Source organism: Rhinolophus sinicus, linkage group LG03 (assembly GCF_036562045.2).
Source record: "Rhinolophus sinicus isolate RSC01 linkage group LG03, ASM3656204v1, whole genome shotgun sequence".
NCBI classification, from domain to species: domain Eukaryota; kingdom Metazoa; phylum Chordata; class Mammalia; order Chiroptera; family Rhinolophidae; genus Rhinolophus; species Rhinolophus sinicus.
Genome location: NC_133753.1, coordinates 45496254 through 45508637, shown reverse-complemented (window position 1 = coordinate 45508637; position 12384 = coordinate 45496254). Strand labels below are relative to the sequence as shown.

The following is a 12384-nucleotide window of genomic DNA, read 5'->3' as shown; positions in this document are numbered from 1 at the left end:
GTGCCAGCACATAGGTAGCTTTCAAACCACTGAGTTCAGCATCCAGTGTGCTTGGGACACTCAGAGGCCCTCTGCAAGACGCCATGGGTGTCAGGGGCTCCCACCCAAGGTTTGCTGGTTAACAATCAGATCCAGAACTACAACCACAGACAAAGCCTGGGGTAGGGCAGGATCCAGGAAAAACAGAAATATGCCTGCCAGTCTGCCCTGGGGAGATATTAAAAAGATCCTCCCTTTCCCAACTAGAGAGCAGTGAGGCACTGGGGAGGGCAGAGGTGTGAGGGACCCCAGAAGCTCTCTTACCTGCCTGGACGGGAGAACCAGCCACGTCCTTAGGCAGGTTACCCCCTAAGGGCCTCAGTTTTCAAGTCTGTACAATGAGAAGGTTGGACCAGATGAACTCCAAAGTTTCCCGCGCTGCCCTGGATGCCTGGCATCTGACCTGGAGGCTAGGACGACCTCCAAGGTCCTAGGGAGGATGGGAATGCTAGGATGCTTTTGCTGGAGCCTGCAGCTCAGTGACAGGGCAAGCACTTGGTTCTCTTTCCCGGTGGTCTGCCCCCTCCTCTTCATTTAGGTGGTCTGGTCTCCATCTGCCCACCCCAAATCCCTGGGGCCTCTTGCTTGTCCCCTCTCACATTCCAGTGGCCTTGGGGGCAGCAGCCAGACCAGAAAGTCCAGTTCCTACCCATTATCACTGCTCACATCTGCACTGCAACCCAACACCAGCATTCCAGAGAGCTGCCCCCACCACCCACCGTGGTCAGTGTCCAGGCGCAGAGACAGGCCCCAAGCAGGGGCCAGTGTTCTCAGATTCCTCCCAGTGAAGGTCTGCCCCCAGGGAGGTTTTGACTTGCTGCAGAGGCCAGGGCCCCTTTCCTTTGGGGTCCTCTTTGAATCTGACCCTTTCAGTCTGTCCTCTTCCTATCTCTTTGCTCTGTGCTGAGGACTGAGCTCACCTACTTTGCTCCTGAAACAGAGGGATCTACCTTCAAGCATAGCAGAGGATGGTGGACACAGGAATCACCACAAATAGAGATAAGAGGCAGGAGGAAGGACAAAACAATAAAAAGAGACGAGCTGGAGAAAGGAAGATGGTAGGTCAGACAGGGCAGGAGAAACGAGGCCTGAGGAATGATCAAGACAAAGACCTTAAACATGGCCTCACAGGAAGGCAGAGGTGGGGGACAGTGTATGTCGGGGTGTCAAAGAGCACCGAGACCGAGATTCAGAGGCGACGGAGAAGGATGGGTGGAAGGGAGAAGCTGGGATGTGAGCCCTCTGCATCAAAATGTCCTCCCCCTGCCTGAATCAAGTGGCTATCCGGCCTGTATGAAGCCCTCACTCTCCACCACTCCATCTCCCTGTGGTCTGGCCTGGAGCCCCTCCTGCCTGCCCCTCTTCAGGCCTTTGCTCAACCCCTGGCCTTTCACCTTTACTGGGTCCCAGTCACCCCTTCAGGAAGGCACTGAGGCTGCTCCAGTCCATAGAGATGACACTGGCTTCTGCCCTTCCCTTACATTGGAGGGCAGTCACAAAGGGTTAGCTTTTCTTTGGAACAAGGTGAATAAAGTTGGGAGTAGGGGGAGCAAGTGCAGAAATCAAAGAAGGGTCCTTTGGGGGAGGATGGGGCAGCACAGCCCAACAAGTTCCGACTGCAGTCCGATCGTTGGTACCTGCTTAATGAATAAGAAAACTATGGCCTAGACATCCAGAGGTACTGTGGCCATGCCCACATGCCCATCATGTAAGCCCCCACCCTCCACCCTCCACCAGTGACCTGGGACTCGCTTCCCTCCTCTCTCACTTCAGCTGGCTAAGTTAGTAGCAGTCCCCTGCAAGAGCTAATAAAATTGTCTACCACTGCGTCTTGCCTGGCACCAGTTCTGTGCATTCTAGCTCTCTAGCCTGGCCACACAGCTCAAGGGAAGAGGGATTCCCCCAAGAAGGCCCTTCAAGGAGAGCTGGACCCCAAGCCCAGGCCCCACATACATCCTTCAGGCACACACCTATATACTCAGGTTTCCACATAGGAACACATGGCAACACACACACACACACACACACACACATGCACGCACGCACTACTGGTCTCTACATTCCTTGCTGCATCAAGGCTATGGACAGAGACTCTTAGGGGGGCATAGGTTAGTTACACAAAGCAGACATTTTTGGAATCACTCAGTCCAGTTTAAACAAAGACAGCAGTGAGCTGTTTGGTTTTTCATCCTGGTGCCCTTCTGTTCCATCCTCCTCTTATTGAAGGCTGTGCAGAACAGCCATCAAGCCGCTGTGAAAAGTCTCTCTTATACACACACGCACATGCCTGCAGGAACTCTGCAGAGGAGAAAGGCAATACAAGAAGGCCAGGAGTGAAAAAGTCCTTTTTCCCTGGGGGTGGGGAGGGGACTGAGGGTTAAGGGGGGTTGGGGGCCTGTTTCATTTGCAGGCTGCAAATGCCTCTCCTATTCACCGGCCCACATTCCCAGCCAAGGCGCCAGGCCAGGGACAATGCCGAGAGCAGGAACAGAGAAGATTTGCACATTGTGTTCAAGGGACCAGCTGGCTGCCTGCGACAGTGGAGCCAAGGTGTGGGAACCAGAAGCGTTCGACTTCCACACTCAAGTCCTGAGGGTGGGAGTGAGGGGGCCTTTCCCCAGCAGTTGGGGCCAGTGGGCCTGGGGATACACACTTAATCCAGCCAGGGAAAAAGTTCAAGGCTGGAGACCCCAAGACCCAGGCATGAGGAATACCAAGCAAAGCAGTTTCGTCTCTGATTCACACTCCATCTGGCGAGGAAGAGAGTCTCAGTTCCTCTCGAGATAAACATGCAGAAGCAGCCACCCCACGTTCGTGCCCTGAGTGTGTTAGATTCCCCTGCTGATCCTCCCTGCTCGCAAGCTTCTGTTCCTTTGCGCTATGCTATCAATTATGAGGCGGGGGGGGGGGGGGGGGGCGCAAAAGAGAAGCAGAGAGAGAAACAAGAGAGACAGAGCTTTGTACCCAGAAGGCTACATGTTCATTTAGTTTTTACCAAGCTCCACAGGCAGGGGACGTGAGAAATACAAAAGAAAGAGAAGTCCTTTAGGAGCTTAAAATCCAGTTGAGGAGACAGATGGAATACCCAGCCACAAAACAGTTACTTAACAATGCAAGCAGCCATCACCGAGAGGAAGGTTGAGGCTGAATGCCACAGACCACAAATACTGCTTGCCTTAGCAGGGGGAAGCTAAAGTGGTCTTTGGGGAAAGGTTGAGTAAGGATGAGCAGGGGCCAGAATAGACCGGGAAAAGGCCCAGGGAAGGCAGGCATATCCTGAAGACTGGCTGGATGACAAGGAAGCCTTAATACCTTCGGGCGGAAGTGAACCTCCGTCCAGCCACCCACTATTACAATGAGAAAAACAAACCCCAGAGAGGGTGAGTGACTTGCCCAGAGCCACACAGGACTCCTGGTGTCCAGGCATGGGCCTTTCCATCACACCTCACAGCTTTTCAGAAGTATCAGAAGGGGTTATTCTGTGGAGTACTGCCTGGCAGGTAAAAGGGCCTGAACCTCACCCATTGGCACCTACCGCGGTGCCATGGCATACATATGGGTGAACTGCCGGGCAGGAGAACGGATCTAGGCCCAGCCACTCACTCATCACACCAGTGACAACTTCAGCTGCCACACCTGCTTCCTGCCCTAGTGGGTAAGCAGACGTGTGTTTGAGAGCCAGTGACAGACTCCCTCAGGGCTACCTGAGCTGAGCTGCTCCTTCAGGAGGACAGAAGAGCATGAGTTCCACACACCGGGGCTGAGTATACAACCTCCAGGTGACAAAGGCCTCCAGATTACCAGCCACTGAGCCAGGACCACTTCCCTCCACAAACCAGTGCCCTGGACAGAGGCCCCCCAGGATCCCCTACATACACTGAGCCCTCCACACAAGCTGCACTCCCCCAGCAGCTCCAGCGTGTAGTTCTCCCGACCCCCACCCACATCTGGCTCCACAGACCTATGCCGAGACTCGGCCCACAGATCCACACAATCATGGGTCTTGCTGCTAAAAGAGGATTTCAGAGAGGTTGGTTAAACTGCCCTCCCCCAGACAGGTTGAGAACAATTAGGACTGTACAAGTGGGTAGCTGAGGGAGGGCGTGAGAAGCAGTGACTTACTGAGGTGCAGACAGCAAGGGAGGAGAAGTGGACTTGCTCCCCTCTCACCACACCCCGCTGCCTCTTTCTAGGAGTCTGGGCTCACCACCAGGGGCCTTGCTGGAACCACCACAACTGAAGGCGCTTAGAACTTCACATTTCTCACCTCTAATACCTTCCCAGAATAACAATAGTTAATGATTAAGGAACATTTTCTACTTGCCCTGTACCTGCTAAGTTCTTTACACATATTATCCTAGGTGATCCTCACAAGATTTCTCCTTGGTAAGTATTGTTTCCCCATTCTAAAGATGAGGAAACTGAGACTCAGAGAGGTTAAGTGACTTGCCAAGTCCATCTAGCCGGAGTCTCGTGGCCTCCACAGCCCACCCTCATAACCATCGCTGGGTCTGCTCAGTCAGGATGGTCCCAGGCTGGGAGGGAGGCCATCTGGCTGAGACCCTAGCCGTCACTGAGACAGGCTGGTCTTCATCCTAAACTAGTGGTCAGTACCTGACACGAACCATGATACTTAATGAGCATTCCCTGGATGTTAAGCCCTGTGCCAGGGGCTTTACATGCATCACCTCATTGGATCCTCCAATACCCTGATCAACTATGGGATTGTGCCCATTGTTTTCAAATGAGGGCATGGAGGTCAAGTGGGTTCAGTAACTTGTGCTAAGGACACATAATCAAGGAGTGGCAGCACTGGGGTCGAATCCCGGGCCCGGAAGCCCACGTTCTATGGACTTAAGTATACTCCCCACAGACCCCACTCCAGTGACTGTGACGTGGGCATGGGCTCTCCTCCATCATCTGTGGGCACCGTATCAGCAGCACCGGGGTTCCTGTCAGACGTGCAGAACCCCAGGCCTAGGCCTAGGCCTCCTGATTCCAAGTCTGAATTTTATCAAGCTCCCCAGGTAACTCACAGGCACAATAAAGCTCGAGAAGTCCCACTCTAGAACACATAGTTCTTTACTCCAGTTCCCCCAGGGGGTCTGAAACCAAAAACTAAGGCCAGGAAGTGAGGGGCGGGAACTGAGGGCTTCTGCCTGAGGGAACCCCAACTGTCCCCACTCCTGTAGCTAGCCCATCCCTCTTTGGAGTCACCCAGGCCCACAGACCCCAACAGGTATGAGTCAATGCACATGTTTCCCTGGTCAGGTGACCCATGTGCCCTCCCTGGAGTCCCACCCATTTCACAGGCCAGCCCAGCTTCAGGCAATACCCAGAAGCTTGGGAGAATCCCCAGGCCATCCCAGGAAGGGGTTAAAACAGAACAAGTCGTACTCTGGCTCCAATAATTCCACTCCCTGACAGATTTCCCTGGAGTGCTCCCTAACTGAATCCCAGTGAGGGAGAAAGCTGGGGGCTGGGAGCAGATTCAGGCAATTTGCTGCTGTTGGCCGTGTCAGTGAAACCACCTTTAAATGAGATTAATGCATTTGTTCTCACTACTGAGCGCCTCCTATGTGCCAGGCAAAGTGTGGGGTGTGCTAGTCCTCACAACCAGCCCACCAAGTAGGATGTAAATGTCACAGGTGGGGACACTGGGTCACGGAGAGGTTAATCTGCCAGGGTCTCCTCCTTCACGAGTGTCTCAGTTTTCAGCCCTCAAATGATAAGCACATGGAACAGCACGGCAGAGAAACCAGACGTGCTGGAAGCCTGAGTACTCTTAGGATCCTGACCCACTCCATCCTAAAAGGGAGAGACTTACAACTGAAGCCCCCAAGGAATCAGCCCGTAGTTTAGCCCACCCTGGTCAGGCCGTCTTTCAAGGGGAGCATCTGAGTCCACTGGGATGGAAAGGAGGGGCATTCCCAGATGTCATCCTCTGGCCCAGAGCTCAGATGCCCCAGCAGACCTGCCCACACAGGTCTGGACCCCATCTGCCTCACCGGGTTAGTCCTCTGGGTGAATCTGTCTGTAAGGGATGGTTAGCATGCGCCCTCCCCATCAGCCCCTGTGGAGCAGGTAGGAGAAGCAGAGGGCGCTGGGGGACTCCTCACACCTTTTCAGCAAAGCACCCTCCCATGTCACACAACATCTGCAGTGCCCGCAGGCACACTGGTAGGGAGTTATTACCAAAGGAGGAAACCTAGGCAGCTAAGCAGCTTTGGAGATTTCTAGGGACATCAGCCTGTAAAGTGAGAAAAGGGGACCCAGCCACCTGGTTGCTTGGTATCCAAGCATTCCCCCATGGTGCCACCAGCCTTGTGGGGAGAGAGAGGCCACATCAGACTGCCTGTGTTTGGGGGCAACCCCCACAACTGTCCCCAGGACTCCAAACGCTTAACCAGGCTGACCTCACCCACTGTGGCTTTCTCTAGCCAGAGACCACAGTGCAATTTTTAATCCTGTTAGGCGTTTAAGGAAACCAAACATCTTGAAGGTATTACCATTTACAGAAAAGCACATTTACAATTAACTATATAGAAACACCTGGGGATTTATCTCCCAGAATTCTAGGCTCGTGATGTAGGGGCCATCTATTCCTCGGCATTGGCATAGGACAGGGAAAGTGTGGGGTCATCTCCCTGAGAAGTCTCATTTCTCCCATCGGCAAGCTTCCTCGGGTCCCTACCCTCCATCCATGCTTCTCTTCTTCACACCCAGCCATCTGCTCAGAGGCTGTACCAGCCTTCCCCTACACAGCCGGGAGGGCCGGGAGATGAGGGGTTGCTGAGCCAGAAGTGATTTGGTCTCAAGGTCCAGGGCTGCCTCCCAGACAGCTCCATATGGGGGCCTGGATCAGCCTCCCTTAGAACAAAGGGGCATCTTAAACTCAACGAGAGGGCTCCTGCCTCAGAACGATTCATCATTCACCAGCCGTTCAGAGCAACTGTGTAAATGCCCTCAGAGCCAGGAAGAAACTTGTCAGCCATCAGACAGGAAAGAGGCAGCATGCCACAGGAGTTAAGTGGGAGGGTATAGGGTTCAGACTGCCTAGACTGGACATGTTCCAATCAGTTAAACGAGTATATGATATAATTCCACCACCACAAATAACTGCTATGCACCTCTCAACTGACCCATGCTGAAAAAGGAGTCCTCTAGAAGTCTGCGTAAGATGGAGCTGCTCCTCCTGCTCCCCATTACCTAGACCCTCAGTCTGGGGGACGAAAAAAGTAAAGGGTGCCCACTTACTTGCAGCCTGGATGCGAGCCTTCCGGCTGACCACCAGCCCCAAACGGTTCTGAGCCACACACTCATAGTCCCCCTCGTCTGAAGGGTGGCTTCCTCCATCCAGCCGGAAGTGGAGGATCCTCAAGGACCCATTGGCCAGCACAGTGGAGTGGGTACTCTCTGACAGCTCCACTCCATTCTTTCTCCAGGTGATTCGCACAGGAGGGGTCCCTTCCACCCTGCAGCCCAGCACTACAGGCTGACCAGGGACTGCAACATCATCGCTTGGCTCCACAGCAAATGCCAGTTCAGCGGAGTGGCCAAGACCTGCATCAGGCAGAGGAGATGAGAGGAAAAGGAGAGGTTAGTGTGGAATGAGCAGACAGGAAGAACTCCACACACAGGAGTTCCAACTTTTCTGGATCTGTGCATCCCACCCCCCATCTTTTTGTAATGTTCATAGGAATCTCTATTAAATATGGAGAACTTTAAGCATTACGAAGCATCATCCTAGGCAGTATTGTACTTAATCAACAGGCCATCTCAGAGAGATAGACATTGGTACCATTCCCTCTTTTACGAGGAAACTGAAGCCCAGCGATAGCAAGCAACTTGTCCAGGTTCTCACAGTTAATCGTTACAAATCTGGGATCCAGAAGCAAGAATGATTCCCGCACAGCTGGCTGCTAGTTCTGCAGCCACCCTCGTTAAGCACTGAGGCCTCACACACTTTCAGGTGTGATCTCAGGGAAAGTACTCACCCTGTCTTGTCTTCCTCACCTATTTAAAGCAGGAACAATTAAGACTTTGTGTCATAGGGTTGTTGAATATGATTAACAGACTCAAAGGCACTATGAAAAGTGAAAAGTTCTAGACAAATATAAAGTGAGATAGAAACAAATCATTGCTTCTTTTCGCTGGCAAAACCATCTGAGGGCTGGTGGGTGACTGACAGGGAGCAGGGTGTGTGGGCACAGCACCAGGTACAGTCTGGTCTATGGACCAGCTCTACTGCCCCTCCTCTAGGATGCTCTGGGTGTAGGTCGTTTTGCCTTTGTCATGAGGAGAGATGAGGGTACCCAATGTCAACTCAGATTTTCCGAAACTCAGGAAGAGGGAGGTTCCTAGAACCTTGACTCCCAACAACCTTTCCACTCCTGCCATTGAGGGATGAGCTGGAAGAGAAGGGCGAAGAGGGTGCTCCAGGAATCAGGAGAATCCTGAAGGGGACAAGTGCTCCAATCCAATCCCAGGCATGATGCCAAGTTGCCAACTTCTCCAACGAGCAATGTACCAGACCAATTACAGCTTCACTCCAGGAGGAACAACCCACCTGGGCTGAAAGAGCAGTCACAGACCCCTCCTCACTTTTCCACGAAACTAGCGATCCTAGAGCTGGCCCCTCCCCAACAGACCAGAGCCCTCCGGGGCCTGGGGAGATGGGGAAGTGGGTGGGGAGAAAGGAGGAGGAGGGTTGGGGTTAAGGGCGGTCGCCCCACCCTCAGGGATACTTTAAAATATTTGAGGATCACACCCCATCAAACCCCTACCCATCCTCCCCATGAGCTGCGTTTCGGCTACCGCAGCCCCCAACCCAACCCCGGTATAGCAACTGTGGGATAAAGTTTCTTCTAGATGCGGACGCGGTAGCCTGCTTCTCTGAGCTGAGAGGAGAGAGAAAACAGCCCGGCTGAGTGTCTGCAGAGAACTTGGGGTGGGCGGAGACGGGAGTAGATGCGCACTCCTCTCCCCTGAGACGGGCCCATTACCGCCACTGAGGGAACCGGGTGGTGTGACGGAGCGCTGGGCAGCGAAGCCAGCAGACCCCGGAGCCCGGGGAGAGGGCAGCTGTGCGTATGCACACTCCCGCAAAGGGCGGGCACGCGGGCATCCTCGCCGCTCGCTCGCTCGCTCTCCGTCGTCGTCCCTTCCCCTTCCTCAGCTCGCAGTGTCTCTTAGGTCTTCTCCTCCCCACGCGCGGCCGCCGGGAATCTTCCTCCCTCTCCTCCACAGTCGCTCCCTTGCACTCCGCGTCCCTCTCCGACCTCCAAATCCAGGACGTGCTCGCTCCGCACGGCGCAGCCCGCGCGGTCCTGCCCTCAGCGCCTTGCTCTGCAGTCCCCTGCCTCGGCCGCCTCGGGTTACTCTGTGGTCGCCGTGAGGCTCCGCGCATCCCAGCTCACCCCCTCGGACAGGACTCAGTCTTGGGGTGCCCCCGGCTCGTTTCCCCTTCTCCCCAACTCCAGCTCTCCCGCCTAGCTCCCGCTTTGCCGCGCTCCTTGCCTCTCAGTCCAGGCTCGGGTCCTGCCCCGAGTCCGGGAAACGCTTCGTATTGAGCCCGTTTTCTCTCCGGGAGCTCCGTCCTCGGCATCCCCCCGCCGCCCCCAGCAGCCCGGCCTCGGTGCCCTCTCCCCGGGCTCCGACCCGTCCCGCTCGGCTCCCCCTCTTGGGCAAGTCGCTCCCGCCCGGGGTCCGCCCGCAGGTCCGCGCCGCTCTCAGGTCCGCCCCTCGCGCCCGCTTACTCCCTTCTCGCCCTTCCCGGGGCTCTGTCCGCAGCTGCCCGGGTGGCGGGCGCCCTTGCTCACCATCGCTCGGCACGGGCAGCAGCAGCGGCAGCAGCAGCGGCAGCAGGAGCCGGGGCCCGCGCGGCGCGGGCGGGCGACGCGGGGGCGCGGCGCGCGGAGCAGCCATGGGGCTCTCTCGGTCCGCTGGGTTCGGCGACGCGCGGCTCCAGGGCCTCTCGCAGCTCACAGCGTCCCGCGGGGCCGGCGCCGGGGCCGGGGCCGGGGCTCCGGCCGGGGCCGAGCCCGGGCAGCGGGGGGCTGGGGCCACATGCCTGCCTAGGAGCGCTGGGGGCGCCGGGGGAGCGCCGCTTGCGCCATCTTGCACCTACCGGGGCGATCTGTCAGCCTCGCCCGGGGTGCGCGCTCCGCACTCGCACCGCCCGCCCCTCCCTTCTCTCTCCGCCCGCCGCCTGCTACCCCTCTTCCCTCCCCTCCGGTCCCCTCCCCCAATCCCCTCTCCCCGGAGGCCCGGTCTGGGGAACAAAAGAGCCGGCAAGCGCTTTAAGCGGCCGGACATTCCCGGCTGCGCGGCGGACGCGCCCCCTGCGCTTTGAACTGTGGCTGGAGCGGCCGGCGCCTTCCCTGGCGGCAGCCCCGTACCCCCTCCCCGCGGGCCAGCCCCGGACTTGGGGGGCTGGGGAAGTGGGGACCAAGCGGACTGTGGAGTGGGTCCGGGCTGCGGAGAAACACGCAAAGCTGCGGGATTTGCTTTTACTCACTCTTCTGTACCTTCCTCCACCGTGTGCAAGTCTATATTTTCGAGCTAATTCCCTAAAAGCTACACAAAGTTATCGAAGACTCGGTTTATCCCTGAGGTTTTTGGTCGTTCCACCCAAAGGCTAGGACGTTTAGCTGCAAGACTGGCTTCTCTAGACTGAAGCGTCCTGGAGCTTGGGTGGACGGGAGGTAGGAGAGGTGAAAAGGCAGCTTCCTCCAGGGCCGGGAGAGCAGACCCCGCAGGACAGTTAAAACGCTGAAGTAGCCTAGGTTCCGACCCTGGTGTCTGCCCAGCCAATCCGAGCAGTCACTCTCTGGGTTCACCTGAAAAATAATCATCTCTCTCCTACTCACCCCTGGAGACCTTTAAACCACACAGGTCCTGACAAATGACCTGGGAACTGGAAAAGCACATTGGGAGTTAAAATTCCCAGTAACATTTCTCCACCCAAAGAAGACTCAATGTTTCATGTCAGAGAACACATAAGGAGACAACACAGGTCCCATGTGAGAATGTTATAGGAGGTAGATCTGCCCCCTAGGAGATAATAGTCATGCTAGCCCTCAGAGATCTCAAATCTTCCTCACTCACTTTTAAATGATCTTCTGTTGAGTCCAGCATGATGGGCTAGTCCAACAAAATTATTGAACATCTACTAAGTTCTAGGAGCAGGAGATTGAAAGCGGGTAGTCTCTGCCTCAGTCAACTGTGTGCCCCTCTAGTGTTAGACTGGGATGGCGGAGGAATAACCAAGTCTCTTGATAATAACTCTGGAATCTTGGGATTAGAAATGTTAGCCATATAGAAAACTAACCTTGGTGCAGATGAGTAAAGAAATGCAGGCCTCCAGAAAGCAGACGAGTTTATTAATGATGGGGTTTGTGCAGCCCAGGGACTCCTTCCTCTGTAGTAGCAATTGGAAGATAAGCCTGGGAGGCAGCACTTGAGGCATGTGAGCAGTGGGAGGTGATGGTGAAATTCAGGCTCAGGGGACACCAGCACACTCCAAAACCCCAAACTGATTTCATGTAAGGAAGGGCAGGAATGATGGAGGGGAAGGGGGGCCCTCCCTAGGCCCAGTCCTGGAACTCCCTCCTGCAGGGCTTGAATTCTCAACAACTCCTTCTTGGCTTGTCCTGGACTTGGAGAGGTCAAATTGGTGTCCTGAGTTGCTGTCATTTTAAATTCATTTTGACAAGTGTTTAATTCTTCTTTATCACAACGCTTGGTCTGAGAGTGATATGCAAATAATGGCTATTCTGCTGCATGCAAAATGTGCAGTATCTCTCCATATGATCTGTCAATTAACTCGTGTCTGGCCCACCAATGACTTTGGGGGTGGTCCTGGGCAGGGCAGCCTCTGGCTCTTGGTTCTCTCCAGCAGAAAAAACATGCATGTTTCAGGCTCTGTAAAGATCTTAGCAGAGCAGCAGCCAACCACGATCCTGAGACAAGTGTGGGGTATGATTGTGGAGTTCGGTGTGTGTGTGCCCACGTTTGAATTAATGGACGTGAGGGTGTTTGTGAAGGTGTGCACATGTGGGTCTCTGAGCTTGCCCATGTGTGTGTGTGCAGCCATGAGCAATTTTGGAGACCAGAGTTATACAGAATAATAATTGTGGAGCCCAAACCTCTGGAGTTGTTTGTTCACTCCTCCCTTGCACCCAAGAAAGTTAAAAAAATGTGCTCCAGATGGAAAGAGATCCCCATCTCTTGGGGATGGCCTAAAAGAGTGCCATCAAAGAATGCATCTTTCCTAAGTTTAAGTCTTTTTCCTAAGTGCCTGTTGAGGGAGGAAGATGGTTCAGTTCTTTCCCATGACTACCT

The 12384-nt window shown here is 54.9% G+C and overlaps 1 protein-coding gene across 2 annotated transcripts in view; it reads right to left on the bottom strand.

Moving 5' to 3' along the window:
• The window catches only part of IGDCC3 (immunoglobulin superfamily DCC subclass member 3), a 39542-nt gene extending 29347 nt beyond the window's left edge, over positions 1 to 10195 (bottom strand). For both annotated transcript variants that reach the window (XM_074327556.1, XM_019725832.2), the window contains exons 1-2: positions 9861 to 10195; positions 7297 to 7602 (exon numbers count right to left, since the gene is read on the bottom strand). In XM_074327556.1, the coding sequence (XP_074183657.1) occupies positions 7297 to 7602; positions 9861 to 9966 (412 nt within the window). In that variant the 5' untranslated portion in view covers positions 9967 to 10195. The remainder of the gene's footprint in view (positions 1 to 7296; positions 7603 to 9860) is intronic.
• Positions 10196 to 12384: the final 2189 nt, after the last annotated feature.